General features: G+C 46.0%; 1 protein-coding gene across 3 annotated transcripts in view; it reads left to right on the top strand.

Moving 5' to 3' along the window:
* The first annotated feature begins 384 nt into the window (after positions 1–384).
* Positions 385–23,920, top strand: part of KDM5B (lysine demethylase 5B) — a 197,397-nt gene continuing 173,861 nt past the window's right edge. For 2 of the 3 annotated variants that reach the window (XM_045012370.1, XM_045012369.1), the window contains exon 1: positions 385–668. In XM_045012370.1, coding sequence (XP_044868305.1) covers positions 531–668 — 138 coding nt within the window. In that variant the 5' untranslated portion in view covers positions 385–530. The remainder of the gene's footprint in view (positions 669–23,920) is intronic. The other variant, XM_045012371.1, reaches the window with a different exon arrangement.

Genomic DNA, 23,920 nt, shown 5'->3' with positions numbered 1-23,920 from the left:
CTGTACTCTGTGTTGTGGAAAGAACCCCAGGGCTGGATAACAAATGGGTCAGAGTGACCATGATCTGGGGCCCCTAGTTATAGCAACCAGGGCCTCTTTTAGGGAATTATTTAATACTGCATCAAACACTGGGAATCAAGGGGCCTCTAATTTTTATAACCCTAGTAGCTTGTATTCTAATGTGGGCCGCAGAGCCCCGTCTACAACAGACCACGTGTACGTGTGAGTCCTCTCTCTGTAAGAGAGGGGCCTTGATGGGGGGCTGTGAGCACCAGGCACCCCATGACCTGCGGGTGGGAGCCCGAGGCACAATGGGGGCGTCACAGGGGGGCGCGGGAGCCCCTGGGGCACGCTCTCTCCCCCAGGCGGAGGGGCAGGGGGTTCGCCACGGCGCCCGGCCGGCCGGACTCTTTTCTCTCCCGACTCGGCGGAGGTGCACGGCCCGTTCTGGCGGCGCTCGGCGACCAGCGTCTGTTAGAGGATTGTTTGGAGGCAGCTGGCTGAGGAGCTACCGGTGCCCCAGCCCGGCCATGGCCGAGTTCTTGCCGCCGCCCGAGTGCCCCGTGTTCGAGCCCAGCTGGGAGGAGTTCGCCGACCCCTTCGCCTTCATCCACAAGATCCGACCCATCGCCGAGCAAACCGGCATCTGCAAGGTGCGGCCGCCGCCGGTGAGTGCCCAGGGCCCGGCGCCGCCGCATGGCGCCGCGAGCGGAGCGGCCCTTTGTGCGCGGGCCGCGGCGGGACCCTGGGGTCTGGGAGGGAGGGAAGCCGAGCCGAGCCGGGCCGGGGAGTCACCTTCAGGCACGGCGCCCGGCCCGCTGGACCCAGCGCAGGGCTCCGGCTGGCGGAGAGGCTTGACCGGACAGTGCGGGGGCCCCTTTCCGGCCCCGCCGAGGAGCCCGCGCTCTGCTCGCCCCCACGCGTGTCGGAGAAGTGTCCTCCCGTGGCAGCAGGGCCCGTTGGCGGCTCACGGCAGGGCCGCGGCCCGTGGGGGGTTGGGCCCCGGAGCACAGGCGTCAGGAGAGCGGCCGTGAGGCGAACCCCAAGCTAAAGCGAGCCGCCCGCAGACGGGCCGAGCGGTGAGAGCTCCTCAGTCGTGCCTCAGGGAGCGGGGCCGGGCGAACTGGCCTGCGGCCCGAGACAGCCTCTTTCCGTTCAGCCTCCCGCCTGGAACAGTGAAAGTGACTCGCGAGCCTTTGTTTTCATACCTGCTGAGAGAGCGGAGCTCGTCCCAGGGAGGGAGGGCTCCGCTTTCACCCTTTGTGAGTAGCCAGGCTTGGACGGGGAGACTTGTACCGCTGCTTCGAGCGTTTATCTACGAAAGTTCCACCTCGGCCAGATTCCTGGTGATTGAACCGCTGCTTTTAGTGGAACTGGAGCAGTCACTATGTACAGACCTAAATGAGGCAGCTTGTTGGGTGTTGCCCTCCATGTTGGCATTGTAGTGTGCTAGGGCTAGCCGTAGTTTCCTCTCTTTGCCTTTTTCCAAGTCCAGAGTGGCATTTCTGTGTCTATACTAGAGGTTTGGTTTAGTTTTTAATACAGTTATCCATTGTTTTAACTTCAACAACATGTATTCAGCATACAATTTAAAATTCTCTTTTTTTTTAATCATAGGCAGACATGACCACCATTTTAGAATGCAATACATAGTGGGAAAAGTAGTAAGTCTTTATCACTATATACATATAAACTGGCACTATAACATGCCACAAAATGAGCCTGTAATGTCATTTCTTTAATTGAATAGTTAATATTTCCCAAATTGTATTGCTTATAGTATTAAAAAGCTTGAAGTGTAGTTCTAGTCATAATCCTTGTTTTTATGTAAAACAGTGAACTAGAATTACTTTGAGGAAGGTCTTGTTGAATAAAGATTTAGCTTGATAAAAGTGGGTGTACGTGGTCTTTATTTTGAGGAAAGTGTTCTTATCCTAAAGGATAAGGTGGTACAGGTATCTTGAAATAGTTAATGTGATAATAAGAAGAATGCTACCCTGTTTATTTAAGTGATCAAAAGAGTTAAATCTTCTCCAGTAAGAGGTGAGGATAAAGATACATTTTTGTGTACTTAATTTCTCTGCACTCTGAGTATCACTTCTGAAATTAAGTGTCCAGAGTTATATATGTTTCAGTCCAACTTTTTGATCGTACACTTGGAATTCTTAAACATATTGAATTGAAATAAAATGAAGTAACTTGCTGTATTTTACACACTGAGACTATAAATGTTCATAATCAGATTGAGTAAAATAAGCTGCATCATACAGTAAGTTCTACAGATAATACAGTCTGTTGGAAGAGTTCCCACAACATGCGATTGCATCCTTGCATGCACACCCACACACTTCTTAACTCACTAATTAGTGGAAAAAGGGCAAAAATGTGTGTTACCTGTGTGCTGTGAAGCAAAGTGCTCACTTCATAATTGAGGTTATAAAACCATCTTCATTATCCCCCCAATTTTGAATCTCTCCTTTTGTGTAGAATAATTCTCTCTGGATGGGATATGTTCAACTATGGTTTTCAGCAACTGATCAGAACTGACTTTTTATATACCCCTTTCAAAGAACCACTCTTCAAAACTAATTTATATGCCGTTTGCTTGCTAGTATAGAACAAAATTAATGGTAAATGGTTTCTTACAAGCTATGCTCCTTAATGGGGAAGTCAGAAATGGATGGGACCTCTACAGGCTAAAATAATTAAATGCACCTTTGTCCCCTTGCCAAGGAAAGATACGGTTTCAGTTATCTAACCCCTCCCCTTCCCCCCCCCAAAAAAAAACCCACACCAAAAAGCAAAATCTGACTGATATTGATTTATATGAATGACTATATATTTCACTGGCTTTTTGATGGGAGTTCTTTGAGGGGATCAGCAAACATGGACAAGGGTGATCCAATGCATACAGTGTACTTGGATTTTCAGAAAACATTTGACAAGGTCCCTCACCAAAGGCTTTTAGGCAAACTAAGCAGTTGTTGGATAAGAGGGAAGGTCCTCTCATGGATCAGTAACCAGTTAAAATACAAGAAACAAAGAGTAGGTGTAAATGGCCATTTTTCAGAATTGAGAGAGGTAAAAAAGGTATCTCCCAGGAATCTATATTATGGCTAATGTTCAACATATTCATAAATGATCTGAAAAAAAAAGGGTGAACAGTGAGGTAGCAAAATTTGTAGATGATAGTTAAGTTGTATCTTGAGTAATTTTGTAAGAAGACTGTGAAGAGTTAGAGATCTCACAAAACTGGGTGACCGGGCAACAAAATGGCAGGTGACATTCAGTGTTCATATATGCAATGTAATGCATATTGGAAAATATTATCCCAACTATACATACAAAATGATGTGGTGTAAATTAGCTGTTACCACTTAAGCAAGAGCTCTTGGACTAATTGTGGATAGTTCTCTGAAAACATCTACTCAATATGCAGTGGCGTTCAAAAAAGCTAACTATGTTAGGAACCATTAGAAAAAGGATAGGTATCATAATGCCTGTATATAAATCCATGGTACACCTATATCTTGACTATTGCGTGCATATATACTGATCTCAAAAAAGGTATATTAGAGAGGGCAACAAAATGATTAGAGGTATGGAACAGCTTCCCTATGAAGAGAGATTAAAAAGACCCGGAATATTCAGCTTGGAAAAGAGGCAATGGGGGGTGGGGAGAGAGGAATATGGTAGAGGCCTATAAAATCATGAATGGTGTGGAGAAAGTGAATAATGAAGTGTTATTTCCCCCTTCACATAACACAAGAATTAGGGGTCACCTGGTGACATTAATAGGCTGCAGGTTTAAACCAACCAAAAGGAAGTACTTCTTCACAAGGCATGGTCAACCTGTGGAACTCATTGCCAGAGGATGTTGTGCAGGCCAAAAGTATAACTTGGTTCAAAAAAGAATTAGATAAGTTCATGGCTATTAGCCAAGATAGTCAGAGATACAACCCCGTGCTCCCCCTAATCCTCTGACTGCCAGATCCTGGGACCGATCACTTGATGATTCTCCTGTTCATTTCCTTTAAAGCATTTGGTACTGGTCACTGTCGGAAGACAGGACACTGGGCTAGATGGACCATCAGTATGTATATTCTTAAGTTCTTAATGTATGTATTTAGAGCCAGGTTGAGAACAATGGGAGGTCCTGGTGTGGAACACTTCATGCTTAAGTGGAAGCTGTGCCTTCACGAAAGTCTGGCCCCCATAGCTGTTGTTTATCCTAGATACTTGAGACAGTCAGAGTACTAGTAGTACAATGTGCCCACACTATTTTAAGGCTTGCTTAAATTCCTATAAAGTCTCTATTCAATGCTATTTCTAGTCCTTTTTCTCAAAATAGAGTCTGGATGAATGCTTTATTCCTAGTTCTTCCTGAGAAAGTGCCGAAGCATTTGAAAAGCTATCTGTTCCCGGTCTACGGTAGAGTCAGCATGATCCTGCTGGGCTCAGAAGTAATAGGATGAGGAAGAGTTTTTCCTCTTAAAACCAGGATATTTGTTAGGCTTTGTTGATGCTACTCTTTGCTTATTGATTGCTTTGGCTACTTGCATCACAGCAGCCCCCACAGTAGATTTGCCCACTCCAAATTGATTCCCGACTGACCAGTAGCTGTCTGGTGTTGCAAGCTTCCAGAGGGCTATCGCCACTCAGTTCTCAACTGTGAGGGCTGCTCTCATCTTGGTATTTTGGCATTTCAGGCCAGGGGAAAGCAAGTCACAAAGTTCCATGAAAGTGCCCTTACGCATGCGAAAGTTTCGCAGCCACTGGGAATCGTCCCACACCCGCAACACTATGCGGTCCCACCAGTCTGTGCTTGTTTCCCGGGCCTAAAATCGGCGTTCAATGGCTAGAACCTGCCCCATTACCAGCATGATCTCCAAAGCGCCAGGGCCCGCGGTTTGAGAGAATTGTGTGTCCATGTCCTCATCACTCTCATCGCCGCGCTGCCGTAGCCGCTGCCTCACCTGGTTTTCCAGGTACTGGTTCAGCATAGAATGCGTGAGGTGTTTACAATGTCCATGATTACTGTCTTGAGCTGAGCAGGCTTCATGCTTGCCGTGGTATGGCATCTGCACAGTTCACCCAGGAAAAAAGGTGCAAAACGGTTGTCTGCCATTGCTTTCACGGAGGGAGAGGTGAGGCTGTACCCAGAACCACCAGCGACAATGTTTTTTGCCCCATCAGGCACTGGGATCTCAACCCAGAATTCCAATGGGCGGGGGAGACTGCAGGACTATGGGATAGCTACCCACAGTGCAACGCTCCAGAAATCGACGCTAGCCTCGGTACATGGACACACACCGCCGAATTAGTGTGTTTAGTGTGGCCACATGCACTTGACTTTATACAATCTGTTTCCAAATACCGGTTTCTATAAAATCGGAATAATCCCGTAGTGTAGACATACCCTTAGAGATTAACAAATTTATTTGGGCATAAGCTTTTGTGGGCTAGAACCCGCTTTATCAGATGCATGGAGTGGAAAATACAGGAGCAGGTATAAATATATGAAAAGAGGTTAGTTGCCTTACCAAGTGTGAAGTCAGTTTAATGAGACAAATCAATTAACAGCAGGATACCAAGGGAGGAAAAATAACTTTTGAAGTGGTAATGAGATTGGCCCATTTCAGACAGTTGATGTAAGAAGGTGTGAGTAACAGTAGGGGGAAATTAGTATTGGGGAAATTAGGTTTAGGTTTTGTAATGACCCAACCACTCCCAGTCTTTATTCAGGCCTAATCTGATGGTGTCCAGTTTGCAGATTAATTCCAGTTCTACAGTTTCACGTTGGAGTCTGTTTTTGAAATTTGAAGTTACCCGCATGGCCCCACAGTATGCCAACTTTTTTATGGCTGACTTAGAACAACGCTTCCTCAGCCCTCGTTCCCTTTCGCCCCTGCTTTACTTGAGCTACATTGATGACATCTTCATTATCTGGACCCATGGGAAAGGAGGCCCTTGAGAAATTCCACCAAGATTTCAAACAATTTCCACTCCACCATCAACCTCAGCCTGGACTGGTCCACTTCCTAGATCAGGGGTCGGCAGCCTTTCAGAAGTGGTGTGCCAAGTCTTAATTTATTCACTCTAATTTAAGGTTTTGCGTTCCAGTAATACATTTTAACATTTTTAGAAGGTCTTTCTATAAGTCCATAATATATGACTAAACTATTGTTGTCTGTAAAGTAAATAAGGTTTTTAAAATGTTTAAGAAGCTTCATTAAAATTAAATTAAAATGCAGAGCCCCCAGACCGGTGGCCAGGACCGAGGCAGTGTGAGTGCCACTGAAAATTAGCTTGCGTGCTGCCTTTGGCACGCGTGCCATTGGTTGCCTACCCCTGTCCTAGACACTACAGTGCTAATAAGCAATGGTCACATAAACACGATCCTATACCATAAACCTACTGACGGCTATACTTACCTACATGCCTCCAGCTTTCATCCAGACCACATCACACGACTCATTGTCTACAGCCAAGCTCTAAGATACAACTGCATTTGCTCTGTCTCTGTCTGAGGGATCGAACACCTACAGGATCTTTATCAAGAGTTCTTAAAACTACAATACCCACCTGGTGAAGTGAAGAAACAGACTGATAGAGCCAGAAGGGTACCCAGAAGTCACCCACTACAAGACAGGCCCAACAAAGAAAGTAACAGAACGCCACTGGCCGTTACCTACAGCCCCCAACTAAAACCTCTCCAGCGCATCATCAAGGATCTACAACCTATCCTGAAGGATGATTCCTCACTCTCACAGACCCTGGGGGACAGGACAGGCCTCCCTTACAGACACCCTCCAGCCTGAAGCAAATACTCACTAGCAACTACACACCACACAACAAAAAATCCAACCCAGGAACCAAACCCTGCAACAAACTCTGGTGCCAACTCTATCCACACATCTATTCAAGGGACATCATAGAATATCAAGGTTGGAAGGGCTCTCAAGAGGTCATCTAGTCCAACCCCCTGCTCAAAGCAGGACCAATCCCCAACTAAATCATCCTAATCAGGGCTTCGTCAAGCCTGACCTTAAAAACCTCTAAGGAGGGTGTCAAGGTTCCTTCCCCACTCTGGACTTTAGAGTACAGATATGAGGACCTGCACGTGAACCCCTAAACTGAATTATCAGCTTAGATCTGGTTTTGCTGCCACCACTCCCAAGTACTAACTCCCTTCCCTGGATAGTCTTGAGAGACTTCTTCATCAAGTTCCTGGTGAACACCGATCCAACCCCTTGGATTTGAACACAAGGAGAATTTAACTATACCCCTCCTTTCAAATTGAATTCGAATTGCTATGCTTCTTAATTGTTTCTTATTTCTCACTGTAGCACTAACTCCTGCAGTACACACAGTGGTGGAATGCTTTACAAAATGTGATGTCTAAGAGGAGGAAAAGCAGAGAGAGATTATTCATGGAGGTGCACTGGTACACAAACAACAATTCAGACTTGGTTGAAGGAGTATAAAATAAGATTAATTATCACCAAAGGGTAGGACAATAATCTTAAATTAATGAAAAGGAAGGAATGATTCCAGTAGAAGGACAAGGAAATGATTTAAAATATATAAGGAATGAGAGGGAAATGCAAAGGGCAGACTGACAATTGCAGTCAGAGTTTAACAAATAAAGGCCCAACAAAAACTGACTTCTGAAAACTAGCCTCTGAACCACCTCCCCAAAACCATGGCATCAATCAGGACAATAACGGTCCAAAAACAGGACTGTACTCTAATCCTCAGCTCCCCCACAAACGTTTTTTGAGGTTTTCCATCCCACAACAAGGAAGTGGAAACTCAAAGGAGTACTCAAACAAGTCACTTGTCAGAGACTATATTGTCCCTAAATCCATACATTCCAAGGTCAGAAGGAATCATTGTGATCATCTAGTCTGACCTCCTATATAACAGGCTACAGAACCTCCCAAAAATAATTTCTAAAGATCTTTTAGAAAAACATTCAATTTTGATTTAAAAATTGCCACTGATAGAGAATCCATCAAACCCTTGACAAACTGTTCCAATGCTTAATTACTCTCACCATTAAAAATTTACACCATAATTCCAGTCTGAATTTGTCCAGCTTCGATTTCCAGCCACTAGACAGTGTTATACCTTTCTCTGTTAAACTGAAAAGCCCATTATCAAGATGTGTTCCTGATACAGGTACTTAGAACAGTGGTTTTCAACCTGTGGTCCACGGACCCCTGCAGGTCCACAGACTATGTCTAAGATTTCCAAAGGATCCATACCTCCATTTGAAATATTTTAGGGGTTCACAATTGAAAAGAGGTTTAAAAACCACTGTTATAGACTAATCAAGTCACCTCTTAACCTTCTCTTTGTTAAATTAAATAGATTGAGCTCCTTGAGTCTAGCTCTACAAGGGATGTTTTCTAAGCCTTTAATCATTCTTGTGGCTCTTCTTTGAACCATCTATAATTTATCAACATCCTTCAATTGTGAGCACTGAAAAGGATACACTATTCCAGTAGCAGTGCCAAACTGAAGTAAAATAACTTCTCTATTCCTATTCCAGATTCCCCTGTTTATGCAGCCCGGGACTGCATTAGCTTTTTTGGCCACACTGTGAGCTCATATTCAGTTGATTATCCACCACAACCCCCAATCTTTTTTGGAGTCAGTGCTTCCCAGGATAGACTTCCCCCATCCTGTAAATATGGCCTACGTTCTTTGTTCCTAGATGGATTCATTTACATTTAGATGTATTAAAGCACACATTGTTTGCTTATGCGCAGTTTACCAAGTGATCTAGGTCACTCTAAATCAGTGACCTGTCCCCTTCATTATTTACCATTCCCCAAATGTTTGTGTCCTCTATAATTTTATCAATGATGATTTTATGTTTTCTTCCAGGTCACTGATAACCATGTTAAATAGCATAGAGCCAAGAAACAATCCCTGAAGGACCCCACTAGAAACACATGCTTGATGATTTCCCATTTATTGTTACATACTGAGACCAAACAGTTAGCCAGTTTTTATTCCATTTTGTGTGTGCCAAGTTAATTTTATATTATTCTAAGTTATTTGTTTTTTAAATCAATATGTTGTATGGTACCGGGTCAAATGCCTTACATAAGTTTATAAGTATGTTTACGTCAACACTATTAGCTTTATCAACCAAATTTGTAATCTCATCACAAAAAGACATCGTTAGTTTGACAGGATCCATTTTCCATAAACCAATTTTGATTGCCATTAATTACATTACCCTCCTTTAATTCTTTATAATCGAGTCCTGTATCAGCTGGTCCATTATCTTGCCCAAGACTGATGTTAAACAGGCCTATAAATAACTGGGTAATATCATTTACCCTTTCTAAATATTGGCCAACATTAGCTTTTTCCCAGTCTACCGGAACTTCCCTAGTGCTCCAAGACTTATTAAAAATCAACATTAATGGTCCAGTTAACTCCTCAGACAGTTCTTTTAAAATTACTGGATATAAGTTATCTGGACTTGCTGATTTAAAAATGTCTAACTTTAGTAGCTTCTCTTTAAGATCCTCCAGAGATACTCCCCTCCTCTTGTACATGTTACTTTTTTAATGTCAGAGCTGAACTGCAAGATAGTTAGTGTATAATGTTACCTCTTGGTCTTCCCTTTTGCACCTCATATTTTTGCATCATTTCCTTGTTCTTCTGCTGGAATCGGTCCTTTCTTTTCATTAATTTAAGATTCTTATCCTGCCATTCAATGACCCTTATTTTATACTCCTCCAACCAAGATTGAATCCTTCTTTGTGTACCAGTGCACCTCCATGATTAACCTCTCTCTGCTTTTCCTCTTCTTAGACCTCATATTTTGTAAAGCATTGCATCACTGTAGATAGTCAATCTGTACTGCAATGATACTGTTCTTAAACATCAAAACACCACAAAGTGCCTCTACCAACAAATCCATATTATCCAGCTTATAACCTCACCACATGAATGCCAAATTTTACAATAACCTACTCCTTAAATGATGACAGGTTTCAGAGTGGTAGCCATGTTGGTCTGTATCACCAAAAACAATGAGGAGTCCTTATGGCACCTTAGAGACTAACAAATTTATTTGGGCATAAGCTTTTGTGGGCTAGAACCCACTTCATCAGATGCATGGAGTGGAAAATACAGGAGCAGGTATAAATACATGAAAAGAAGTTAGTTGCCTTACCAAGTGTGAAGTGTAACGAGACAAATCAATTAACAGCAGGATACCAAGGGAGGAAAAATAACTTTTGAACTGGTAATGAGATTGGCCCATTTCAGACAGCTGACAAGAAGGTGTGAGTAACAGTAAGGGGAAATTAGTATTGGGGAAATTAGGTTTAGGTTTTGTAATGACCCAACCACTCCCAGCCTTTATTCAGGTCTAATCTGATGGTATCTAGTTGGCAAATTAATTCCAGTTCTGCAAGTTTCACATTGGAGTCTGTTTTTGAAGGTTTTTTGTTGAAGAACTGCCACTTTTAAGTCTGTTATTAAGTGACCAGGGAGACTGAAGTGTTCTCCTACTGGTTTTTTGAATGTTATGACTCCTGACATCAGATTTGTATCTATTTATTCTTTTGCATAGAGACTTGCCATGTACATTGGCCAAACTGGACAAGGGGCATTGCTGGCATATGATGATATCAGATTGGTAGATGTGCAGGTGAACGAGCCCGATGGTGTGGCTGATGTGGTTAGGTTTTCAGATGATACTAAACTTGGAGAAGTGGTAGATATGCTGGAGGGTAGGGATAGGATACAGAGGGACCTAGACAAATTAGAGGATTGGGCCAAAAGAAACCTGATGAGTTTCAACAAGGACAACTGCAGAGTGCCATGCACTGCTACAGACTAGGAACCGAGTGGCTAGGAAGGAGTTCTGCAGAAAAGGACCTAGGGGTTACAGTGGATGAGAAGCTGGATACGAGTCAATAGTGTGCCTTTGTTGCCAAGAAGGCTAACGGCATTTTGGGCTGTATAAGGAGGGGCATTGCCAGCAGATTGAGGGACGTGATCATTCCCCTCTATGTTGCATTGGTGAGGCCTCATCTGGAGTACTGTGTCCAGTCTTGGGCCCCAAACTACAAGAAGGATGTGGAAAAATTGGAGAGAGTCCAGCGGAGGGCAACAAAAATGATTAGGGGGCTGGAGCACATGACTTATGAGGAGAGGCTGAGGGAACTGGGATGATTTAGTCTGCAGAAGAGAATGAGGGGGGGATTTGATAGCTGCTTTCAACTACCTGAAAGGGGGTTCCAAAGAGAATGGATCTAGACTGTTCTCAGTGGTACCTGATGACAGAACAAGGAGTAATGGTCTCAAGTTACAGTGTGGGAGGTTTAGGTTAGATATTTGGAAAAACTTTTTCACTAGGAGGGTGTTGAAGCACTAGGAGGGTTACCTAGGGAGTTGGTGGAATCTCCTTCCTTAGAGGTTTTTAAGGTCAGGCTTGATGAAGCCCTGTCTGGGATGATTTAGTTGGGGCGTGGTCCTGCTTTGAGGGAGGATTGAATTTTGAATTTTTGCTGATATTATATATATTTGTACTCCAACTTAGTTTATTCTTTTGTGGCTGTAATACTAACATGGTCGGGCCAAACAACAAAGGTATACAGTCACCTGAAGATGCAGGTAGGCACCTAGTGGGATTCCAGAAGCACCTTATTTACATTAAAAATCAAGGGGAGTTAGGCATCTAATTTGCTCAGGCACTTCTGTAAACTGAAGTAGGTATTTCTCTCTCTCTCTTAAGGTGCTTGGATACCTTTGTAAATCTGGTTTATAGCCCCCAGTCTTCTGGATTTCCAGAGGGCATCTAGTTCCTCTGTATCATGCAAGGACTGTAGATTGCACTGGCCTTGAACATCTCAATTAATGATGGTTCTTAGAGTGCTTGCTCATATCGATTCCAATTAGCTGTGTGCGCGCTGTGTGCACAATCGTCGGAAGATTTTTACCCTAGCAACACTTGGTGGGTAGGCTGAGGCGCCCCCTGGAGTGGCACCCTTATGGCGCCGGATATATGCCCCTGCCGACCCAGTGCCCCCTCCGTTCCTTCTTACCGCCTGTGACGGTCGTTGGAACTGTGGAGCGCAGAATAGCTTATCTCCACATCCCTAGCTTTCCTCATTGTATTATAGATAGTTGTTTAGTGTAGTTGTAAATAGTTTTTTTTTTTTGTAGTTATAGTGTACTTATTAGTGAGTTTGTATATAGCAGGGGTCGGCAACCTTTCAGAAGTGGTGTGCCGAGTCTTCATTCATTCACTCTAATTCACATGTGCCATAGGTTGCCTACCCCTGGTATATAGTCTAGTTAGTACTTGGAGGAAACGGAGTTCATCCCCTTCCCTCCTCTCTGGTACCAGGGCCCATGCCCAGGTCTCCAGGTTTCAAACCTTGCTCGGCCTGTCTCAAGCCGATGCCTATGGGAGACCCCCACGACTCCTGCTTGAAGTGCCTGGGGGAATCCCATCAACCAGATAAGTGTTGCATTTGTAAGGCTTTCAAGCCTCGAACAAAAAAGGAGCGTGACTTTCATTTAAAACAGCTCCTAATGGAAGCAGCGCTTAGCCTGGTGCCTTCGGTACCGCGTGCCGACCAGACAGTACAGTCGCGACATCATTTGCTGTCTCCGCAGCCCAAGAAGCAGCACAAACCACCTGCTGCTTCTATACAGTTGCAGACACCGCCTGTGGCCCCATTGGAGCAACAGCCCGGACCGGACCGTCCCACTAACGCTCCAACTCTGGCACTGCCGATTCCGGCGCCACAAGGGCCGTTAAGTCCGGTGCACACAAGCTCCCCGGTGTACACCATGGTTGAGCTCGGCCTGCTGTCCACTCCGGAGACCTCCACCATTCGCGACCTGATCGCGCTAACGGAGCCTGGACCGCCTCAGCCCCTGGCACTGCCAGTGCGGACTGTTCAATCTATAGGGAAACCTGCCTTCATGCGACCCTCCTCACAGAGTGAGACAGCTTGACACCAATCTCGGTCCCAGTCCAGGTCGCGGTCCCGATCCCGCCGATGGTCCTGGACCCAGCACTGCTCACAGTCCTGGCACCGATCTCCATCTCGGTGCCGGTTGTACTCGCGGCGCCGCTCCACCTCACGCAGGTCTTCCCCCCGGTATGATCGGTACTCATCCAGGTCCCGGCACTGGTCGCCTCGCAGCTGATCCCGACACTGCCCAGACCGTCGATTCTCATCGAGATCTAGATTGGCCTCCCGGCACCGTTATGACCGTCAGTCCTGATCGCGGTACTGCCGAAGATCCTGGCACTGGTCTCCAGCTCCCAGGCGCGAACTGACAGAGTAGGATGGTGCAATGCCACATGGGCGTTCGGGCCCCTCCTTGGCCTTTGCGACTGAATTCGTCGTTGTCCCAGGCAGGGAGTGGCTACCACACCCAGGACCATGACGCTGAGGGTGGTAGCCTCATTATGAAGGACAGGATCCTGATCAGGGACCCCCACAATGGTCCTTCTGGACTCCTTGGGCATACCACCAAGCCCAAAGTGTCCCCTCAGGCGCTTCTTGATCCACTCATTTGGAGCATCGGATGCCTGAGGCCACAGTGAGCTGCCCTCCCCCAGTAGACTTGGAGGCGACTGTCCTGCCACCAGATCAGGCCCATGCCACCAGCGTAGTGGACCTAGGGCAGCAGGACCCTCCCCAACCAGAACTTCCCCAGGATCCGCTTGTCCCAGGGGTTTCCTCTTCCTCCTCGCCTGACGAGGCAGTGGCAAGCACGTCTTCCTCTGGCCCACTGCCTGTAGATCTTCATGCACACCAGGATCTCTTGCGCACGGTGGCACAGAACATGAACCTGCAGGTGGAGGAGGTGGTGGAAGTGGAGGATCTGGTGGTGGACATTTTATCGGCCAATGCCCGCACACGTGTTGCCCTACCTTTCATTAGGACCATCCAGGCTAATGCTGATACGATCTGGCAGTCCCAAGCGTCTATTCCTCCCACAGCCAGAGGGGTGGAGAGGAAATACATGGTGCCCTCCAAGGCATATGAATATCTGTATGTTCACCCCCACCCTTGCTCCCTCGTGTTACAGTCGGTGAATGAGAGGGAGAGACATGGCCAGCAAGCGCCCGCCCCTAAGTCCAAGGACGCTAGGCGCTTGGATTTATTTGCATGCTAGATTTATTCCACTGGTGGTCTACAGCTCAGGGTAGCTAACCAGCAGGCCCTCCTGAGCCGTTATAACTATAACACCTGGACCTTGATGGGGAAGTTCAAAGAGTTGGTCCCCCATGAGTCTAGACAGGAGTTTGCTGCCTTGCTCGAAGAGGTCAAGAAAGTGGCGAGGACATCCCTGCAGGCATCTTTAGATGCGACGGACTCGGCGGCTAGAACTCTAGCCTCAGGCGTGGCTATGTGCTGCATCTCATGGCTACAAGTGGAGCTTCCACTGGAGCTGCAGCAGACCATTCAAGACCTGCCCTTTGATGGCCAAGGGCTGTTCTCTGATAAAACTGATCCCAGGCTTCAGAGTTTGGACAACCGGGCCATAATGTGCTCACTGGGCATGCATACCCCGGTGACGCAATGCAGACCCTTCCAGCCCCAGCCCACCTACCCTAACCCGCGACCACGGCAAGACTTCACCAGAAGGCGTGGCTGTGGTAATAGGAGGAGACAGTCTGGTCCTCAATCAGGTCAGAATCAGGGCCCCTCAAAACCATCGGCGGGACTCAAACAAAACTTTTGAAGGTTCGCTCGAGGACAGAGCACCAGTCTCCTTGCAGGATCGTTTCCTGCCTTTCTTCAACTGCCTCTCCTATTTCCTCCCTGCGTGGTCCCGCATAACATCAGACCACTGGGTCCTACGCACGGTGGAAGCTGAATACCATCTTCAGTTTGTTTTGCCCCCCGCTTCCCATCCTCCCTCCCCCTCCCTCTTCAGGGACCCCTCTCACGAGCAACTCCTCATACAGGAGGTACAGGCACTCCTAGCTATCGGAGAGGTGGAAGAGGCCTCAAAGGATTTGAGGGGCAGGGGGTTTTACTCCCGTTACTTCCTAATCCTCAAGGCAAAGGGGGTCTGCGGCCCTTCCTGGACCTGCACGGACTCAACAAATTCATAGTAAAGTTGAAGTTCCGCATGGTTTCCCTGGGGACCATTATCCCTTCCCTGGATCATGGAGACTGGTACGCCACCCTCAATATGAAGGACGCGTACTTCCACATAGCGATTTACCTGCTGCACAGGCGATTCCTTCGCTTTGTGGTCAACCAGCAGCATTTTCAATTTACTGTCCTTCCCATTGGCCTGTCCACAGCGCCAAGAATCTTCACAAAATGTATGGCTGTCATAGCAGCCTCGCTCTGCCGACGTCGGATACAAGTGTTTCCATACCTTGACGACTGGCTCATTCGAGGTCCCTCTGAGCTGCAGATGCGGTCTCACGTTCGTTTAGTCATGAGCTTGTTCAAGCAACTTGGCCTGCTGCTCAACACCGAAAAGTCCACTCTGGAACCTACATAGAGAATAGACTTCATTGGGGCGATCCTGGACTCGAATCTCGCCAGGGCGTGCCTACCGCTTCCAGTCCATAATGACCATGATTCATGGCCTCCAAAACTTCCCGACTTCGACAGCATGCATGTGCCTCACTCTTCTGGGCCACATGGCCTCGTGCACTTTCGTGACCAGACATGCCTGACTATGCCTCTGTCCACTTCAGACCTGGCTCTCGTCAGTGTACCATCCAGTACAATTCTCACTGTACCGATGGAGATCTTAGCCTCTCTGGGTTGGTGGCTAAACCCCACCTTGGTTTGCGGGGGGATGCCATTCCATGCCCCTCAGCCCTCTCTAGCCTGTTGGGGCGCTCACCTTGCGGGACTTCGAACACAAGGTCTTTGGTCCACACAAGAAATAATCCTACACATCAACATAAGGGAACTGAGAGCAGTACGCCTCGCATGTCAGGTATTCCGCGAACACCTTCAGGGCCGTTGTTTCACTGTCTTCACAGACAACACAATGGCCATGTTTTACATCAACAAGCAAGGTGGAGCACATTCGTCCCTCCTCTGTCAGGAAGCCATACATCTCTGGGAATTCTGCATAGCCCACTCAATCAATCTGGTGGCGTCGTTTCTCCCAGGAGCCCAGAACACCTTGGCAGATTGCCTCAGCAGGTTCTTCCTAGCTCATGAGTGATCGATTCGCCCGGACGTTATCCATTCTGTTTTCCGGAAGTGCGGGTTTCGCCACATAGACCTCTTCGCCTCTCACAAGAATTGGAAGTGCCAGGTGTTCTGCTCTCTCCAGGGACGCTGCCCAGGCTCCCTGTCGTACGTCTTCCTGATACTGTGGAAAGACCACCTGCTCTATATCTTTCCTCTGTTCCCACTGGTCCACAAGGCCCGCTTAATCTTGATCGCTCCTGCGTGGCCCAGGCAGCACTGGTACACCACACTCCTCGATCTGTCGGTGACCAAACCTATTCCTCTACCATCGTGGCTGGATCTGATACCTCAGGAACACGGCAGGCTACACCATCCAGACCTACAGTCCCTCCATCTCACAGCATGGATGCCACATGGTTAACTCAATCTGAGCTGCATTGCTCCAGCTCAGTGCAGTGAGTACTCTTGGGTAGCAGAAAGCCCTCCACTAGAGCCATATACCTGGCCAAATGGAAGCGCGAACAATGCTGTCCCTCTGGAGGTGCCAGTGCCTACCATCCTAGCATATCTCTGGTCCCTGAAACAGCAAGGCCTAGCTGTCTCATCCATCAGGGTACATTTCGCAGCGATTTCAGCCTTCCACCCTGGCGAGAACGGGCGCTCAGTCTTCTCCAATCCTATGGTCACCAGGTTCCTCAAGTGTTTGGAATGTCTGTACCCACAAGTCCATCATCCGGCCCCTACATGGGACCTCAATCTGGTCCTATCTAGGCTCATGGGTGCCCCGTTTGAACCAATGGCCACCTGCTCCCTTCTGTATCTTTCCTGGAAGACAGCTTTCCTCATCGCTATTATGTCGGCACGGTGCATGTCGGAACTTCAGGCCCTCACTGCGGACCCACCGTATAAGGTGTTCTATAAGGATAAGGTACAGCTGCGACCACACCCGGCCTTCCTCCCTAAGGTGGTGTCTGCCTTCCACGTCAACCAAGACCTCTTCCTCCCGGTCTTCTTTCCAAAGCCGCATGCTTTGCGATGAGAGCAACAGCTGCATTCTCTAGATGTTCGTAGGTCTCTCGCCTTTTACATTGAGCGAACAAAACCTTTTAGAAAAACGTCCCAGCTGTTCATAGCAGTGGCAGACCGAATGAAGGGCCTCCTGGTCTCCCCACAGCGAATCTCGTCATGGGTTATGTCATGCATCCGTGCATGCTATGACTTGGCTCACATCCCAACTACCCGCCTCACTGCCCATTCTACTCGGGCTCAAGCTTTGTCCGCCGCCTTTCTGGCCCACGTGCCCATACAGGAGATCTGTAGGGCAGCGACTTGGTCATCCGTGCACACCTTCGCTTCCCACTATGCCATAGTGCAGCAGTCCAGGGATGATGTGGCATTTGGTTCAGCGGTCCTTCACTCCGCGACATCTCACTCCGACCCCACCGCCTAGGTAACGCTCGGGAGTCACCTAATTGGAATTGATATGAGCAAGCACTCGAAGAAAAGATGGTTACTCACCTTTGTAACTGTTGTTCTTCGAGATGTGTTGCTCATATCCATTCCAAACCCACCCTCCTTCCCCACTGTTGGAGTAACCGGCAAGAAGGAACTGAGGGGACGCTGGGTCGGCAGGGGCATATATCCGGCGCCATAAGGGCGCCACTCCAGGGGGCACCTCAGCTGACCCAACGAGTGTTGCTAGGGTAAAAATCTTCTGACGATCGTGCATGCGGCACGTGCACACCTAATTGGAATGGATATGAGCAACACATCTCGAAGAACAACAGTTACAAAGGTGAGTAACCGTCTTTTTCTGTGCTAAAGGTGACACTTTTTTGATTACTTTCATGTGTACTTAAGGCCTGATCTTGAGAGGTGCTGAGTACCCTTAGTTAGATACACTGATGGTAAGTGTTATATTAAAAGCCTTGAGAGAGATGCTGGTAGATTGAAGTCTTTGGGAGATGAAGGTGCTCAGCATCTTCTTGTTGCTGAGAATACATTGTGTAACTGCAACTTAAATTTATTCTCTTCCTAAAACACAATTCTAAATCATTTTTAAATAGAATTTTAAATTGAACTACAAAATTTCAGACAAATATTTTTTTTTCATTTTAACTGCCCAAAAGTCAGGAAATGAAAATTTAAGCATTAATAGTAATTTAGCACAATTACACAGCCAGTATTTATTATATACACCTCTAAACATTCATGATTTAGACATTGGAAAGCGAAACAGGAATAACAAGTCAAAGAACTGTGCAATGTGGAAAAGTAAATATTACTCTAAGAATCTTAATTCTTATCTCATTCGTTTAGAGCATTTAAGTCATAATCTTAACATCCCATTAGTGTAGGTATTTAAACAAATTATTTTTTCCCCAGTAAATAATGGGACAATCCAAAATAATGGGGGTTGAGGAGCTCACAAGTGCATCTTGAATGGAAATGCTCAGGTTTATGAAACTTTTGAGTACATTCTTAATGGAAATTATTGGGTTTGAGCAGTTATATAGAACTGCTGTTTTCAACAGCAGTGTTTAATTCACATGAGTAGCTGTGCTGGAGAGAGTCTCCCTCTTGTGGTTCTGCTTCACAGGAGCATAAGATTTCTGTATCAAAATAAATAACCTTTAATTGTACTTTCAATAAAAAAATTTGTACTTTAATTTTCAGTAAATTCTGTTTCAGATCATACAACTTGTTTGTCAGGACAAATAGTACATTTAAATTGGATTGAAAAAGTATACAAAATAATTAGAATTGTTTCAACAGCTGTAGCATTCACTTCATTTTCACAACACCCTGGAAAATGAGTAGATATGTACTGTTATCCCCATTTCACAAATTGGGGAAACTGAAACCAAAAGACAAAGTGATTTTGTTGAAAGCTGTATAATGAATCTGTGATAGGATTAGGATTCTGTTCCTCGCTCCTAACTCTGGACTCATTTCTCCAGACTTGCTAAGCATCCAGATTCCTTTGACTTCAGTTCTGTCTGAATATTTCTGGAAATCAGGCCTCAGGTATGTCAAATTGGATACCCAAAAAGGAGGAATGCCCATTTAGTGGCCACCTATAGAAAATTATGGGTCAGGGGATTTGTCCAGTTTCATGTATGAAGAACCAGGTATAGAACTAAACTTCTGTTGGGCAGAGGGGCATTCAGAGCCTTGTTTCTAGTTGAATTTTTCTAGCTTCTCACCATTGGATCTTGTTATACCTTTGTTTGCTAGATTGAATCAAATATTTGTCCCCATGTAGGCACTTATAGACTGTGATTATGTCATCCCTTAATCCATTTATTAAAACAAACAGATTGAGCTTCTTGAATTTTTCATCATAAGGCATGTTTTCCAATCTTATAATCATTCTCATGGCTCTTCTCTGATCCTTCATTTCAGGCCAGAAGAGACCGTTCTATCACATAGTCTGACTCCTATATATCACAAGTCATTCCATTTCACCCAGATACTGCTATATTGAGCCCCTGAATCTGGGTTAGAGTAAAACATTTCAGTCCTCAAGAGACTAAACTGCAGTGTGCCACAGGCAGAGACCAGGAGAGACTGAGGTGCCTCAAATGCCTGAGGTCCCTGCAATGGCAGGGAATTGACTAGATGAAATAGGCCCAGATGATCTCAGCAGGCAATCCACACTTCATGCTGCAAAGATAGATGAACCCTGCTCCTAAGGTCTCTACCAGTCTGATTTAGGGAAAATGCCTTCCTTACCCCAAATTAGTTTGACCATGAGCTTATGAGCAAGACTCACCAGCCAGACATGTAAGAGAGGATTATCTGAATCACCTCAGAGCAGTGGCCAATCTCTGATTCTTCAGAGGAAGGCACGTAGAAAGAACCAGAATATACCTAGCCAATTGTGCATTGGAAGAAAAAATTCCTTTCTAACCCCTGAAGCATGGGATTTGATTATAGTCATTATCTTAATGCAGAGCTGCAAGTGTTTATGAGTATGTTGAGGCCAGTGCAGGCAATCCTATTTTACCCCATTGTCCGTGACGGAGGGGTATGACTAATAAATTCCAAGACCAGATGGGACCATTGTGATCATTTTAGTCCAGTGGTGGGCAACTGAGGGCCACGTGCGGCCCATCAAGGTAATCTGATTGCAGGCCAGAAGACACTGGGAGCCGTGGGGGGCCATGCCTGCAGACGGTCCTCTTCTCATGTGGCTTGGCTCGAGCTGAGGCATGTGCAGCTCCATCGCCAGCACCCAGGAGTTCGAGGTATATGTATCTCAGTCTCCGAGTGCTGGGAATGAGGCTACACCCCCATCTCTCTCACTGCATCCCTCCCCTGTCCCATCATGTCCTGCTCCCCACACCTATCCATCATAGCCCTGTACCCCTTACAGCACTTTCCCACCTATCCTCTCCATCTCGCAGAGCTGACACCCCATCCCCCACAGCCCTGCACCCCATTCACCTCCATATACTGCTGCACTCCCATTATGTCCCTATACACCCCAGTGCCCCCCCTCCTCATGCACCAGTAGCCTTCTGTCTCCACCTGTATCCCCCTACGCCCCCTCCTCTCTTTCACTGCCCCCTCTCACCCCCCCACCCTGCTCTCATCCTTGGCCTCTTTCCCTCCCCATCCTCTCTCCTCCTCCCTTCCCACCCCCAAATCTTTTCCTCTCCAACCCACCCTCCTCCCTTCCCGGCTGGGTGATTTAGGCAGCCCCTGGAAAAGTATATGAAAAAGTGTCTCTGTGTAGTCAAGTGTGCATGCATGCATTTTGTATAAGAGACGGTGTGTCTTTATGTAGGGAGGTGCTTGTATTGCTGCATATGTGTATATCTGCGTGAATAAAATTTGCAGCCTAACTCTTTGACTTTTATTCCTTTTGCTGGTTTGTGCACAAAAAAAGACATAATGTGTGTATTCATTTCATAACAAGTTTTTAAAAGAGAAGGGAACTCTTTTTAAAAAAAAAAAAGTATTATTTCTTAAAAAGTTAATGTTGTTGACCAGTAATTGCAGAAGAGCCAATGTATCATACATTTCTCCCCACCTTTGTCTAGCTACATTATAAACTCTTTGTTAAATAAACTCTTTTTATGTGTATGTCCAGCACCTACCACCCTGGAGCCTTGATCTTAGTTGGGGTCTCTAGGCACTAAACAACAATTGTAATAATAAATAATGTGGAACTGTATGTGTTAGTGCATGCTGGATGTGTACACGTGTATCTGCATGTGGGTGTGGGAGTCAGTTTCTACAGATTTATTTATATAGGTATCTGGACAGTAGTGCATTTCTGTCGTTGTGCTCTATGGATTTGTATTTGGGCTTCAGGAGTTGGCCTTTAATGGACCCATTGCAGCTATGATAATATGTGGTCCTAATTCCACACATAACTTTAGTGAACAAAAAACATGGAGCTGGTTACGAAAAATGGGAAGAGGGGAGGGAAAGAATCATGAAAACCTATGTGAAATTTCATTTTTTTTAAAATTACCCTTTTTGACTATTTTGCTGCAGTCTAGCATCCTGTAACGAATAAAACCTGAACTTAGCATAATATATCTGTCAAAACAATAAATACACCAGTTTGGGCCTTGCAGTGAAAATTTGAGAGAGGCTGGGGGAAAGCAAGCGGGGTGGGGGGGGGAATGGAGTGATGGGGGGGCTCAGGGAAGGGGCAGGGCAAGGGTGTTCAGTTTTCTGGAATTAAAAAGTTGTCAACCCTATGATCAAGTCACCCCTTAACCTTTGTTAATCTAAACAGATTGAGCTCCTTGAGTCTATCCTTGTAAGGCATGTTTTCTAATCCTTAAATTTCTGAACCCTCTTCATTTTATCAGCATCCTTCTTGCATTATGGACAGTGTATCTTTCTTTAATTCTTGATTAACTGAGTCCCATATTAGCCGCTTCATTATCTTATCTGGGATAGATGTCAGACTGGCAGGCCTATAATTACTCAGGTGATCCCATTTACCCTTTTTATATATTGGCACAACATTAGCTTTCTTCCAGTCTTCTTGAACTTCCCCAGGGTTCTAAGACGTATTGAAAATCAGCATTAATGGTCCAGTGGGCTGCTCCTCAGCCAGCTCTTTTGAAACACGTAGATGCAAGTTATCTTGTCTGACTTCAATAGCTGCTGTTTAACATTCTCCTGAAATACTAATGGAAAGACTGTCGTCATCATATGATATGACATTATCTGTTTTTCCCCAAATACAGAACAGAAATATTTATTGAATGCTTCTGTGTCTTCTGCATTACTAGTGATAATTCTACCATTTCCATTTAGTAGTGGACCAATATCATTGTTAGAATTCTGTTTGTTCCTAATATACTTAAACTCCTCCTTATTGTCCGTAACTGTGGTGGCTATAGATTTCTTGTTTTGTCCCTTTCTCTTATCAATTTTCTACAATTCCTAGCTTCTGATTTATATTCATCAGTATCAACTTAATCATAGAGAATCATAGAAAATCAGGGTTGGAAAGGACCTCAGGAGGTCATCTAGTCCAACCCCCTGCTCAAAGCAGGACCAATTCCCAACTAAGTCATCCCAGCCAGGGCTTTGTCAAGCCTGACCTTAAAAAACTCTAAGGAAGGAGATTCCACCACCTCCTTACGTAACCCATTCCAGTGCTTCACCACCCTCCCAGTGAAAAAGTTTTTCCTAATATCCAACCTAAACCTCCCACACTGCAACTTGAGACCATTACTCCTTGTTCAATCATCAGGTACCACTGAGAACAGTCTAGATCCATCCTCTTTGGAACCCCCTTTCAGGTAGTTGAAAGCAGCTATCAAATCCTCCCTCATTCTTCTCTTCTGCAGACTAAACAATCCCAGTTCCCTCAGCCTCTCCTCATAAGTCATGTGCTCCAGCCCCCTAATCATTTTTGTTGCCCTCCGCTGGACTCTCTTCAATTTTTTCACATCCTCCTTGTAGTGTGGGGCCCAAAACTGGACACAGTACTCCAGATGAGGCCTCACCAATGTTGAATAGAGGGGAATGATCACATCCCTCGATCTGCTGGCAATGCCCCTACTTATACAACCCAAAATGCCATTAGCCTTCTTGACAACAAGGGCACACTGTTGACTCATATCCAGCTTCTCGTCCACTGTAACCGATAGGTCATCTTCTGCAGAACTGCTTCCTAGCCATTCGGTCCCTTGTCTGTAACAGTGAATGGGATTCTTCTGTCCTAAGTGCAGGACTCTGCACTTGTCCTTGTTGAACCTCATCAGGTTTCTTTTGGCCCAGTCCTCTAATTTGTCTAGGTCCCTCTGTATCCTATCCCTACCCTCCAGCATATTTACTACTCCTCCCAGTTTAGTGTCATCTGCAAACTTCCTGAGAGTGCAGTCCATGCCATCCCCCAGATCATTAATGAAGATACTGAACAAAACTGGACCCAGGACTGACCCTTGGGGCACTCCGCTTGAAACCGGCTGCCAACTAGACATGGAGCCGTTGATCACTACCCGTTGAGCCCGACGATCTAGCCAGCTTTCTATCCACCTTATAGTCCATTCATTCAGACCATACTACTTTAACTTGCTGGCAAGAATACTGTGGGAGACGGTATCAAAAGCTTTGCTAAAGTCAAGGGATAACACATCCACTGCTTTCCCCTTATCCACAGACCCAGTTATTTCCTCATAGAAGGCAATTAGGTTAGTCAGGCATGACTTGCCCTTGGTGAATCTATGCTGACTGTTCCTGATCACTTTCCTCTCCTCTAAGTGTTTCAG

This window comes from Mauremys mutica, chromosome 4 (genome assembly GCF_020497125.1).
Source record: "Mauremys mutica isolate MM-2020 ecotype Southern chromosome 4, ASM2049712v1, whole genome shotgun sequence".
Lineage (NCBI taxonomy): Eukaryota > Metazoa > Chordata > Testudines > Geoemydidae > Mauremys > Mauremys mutica.
This window is presented reverse-complemented; position numbering and strand designations above follow the sequence as displayed.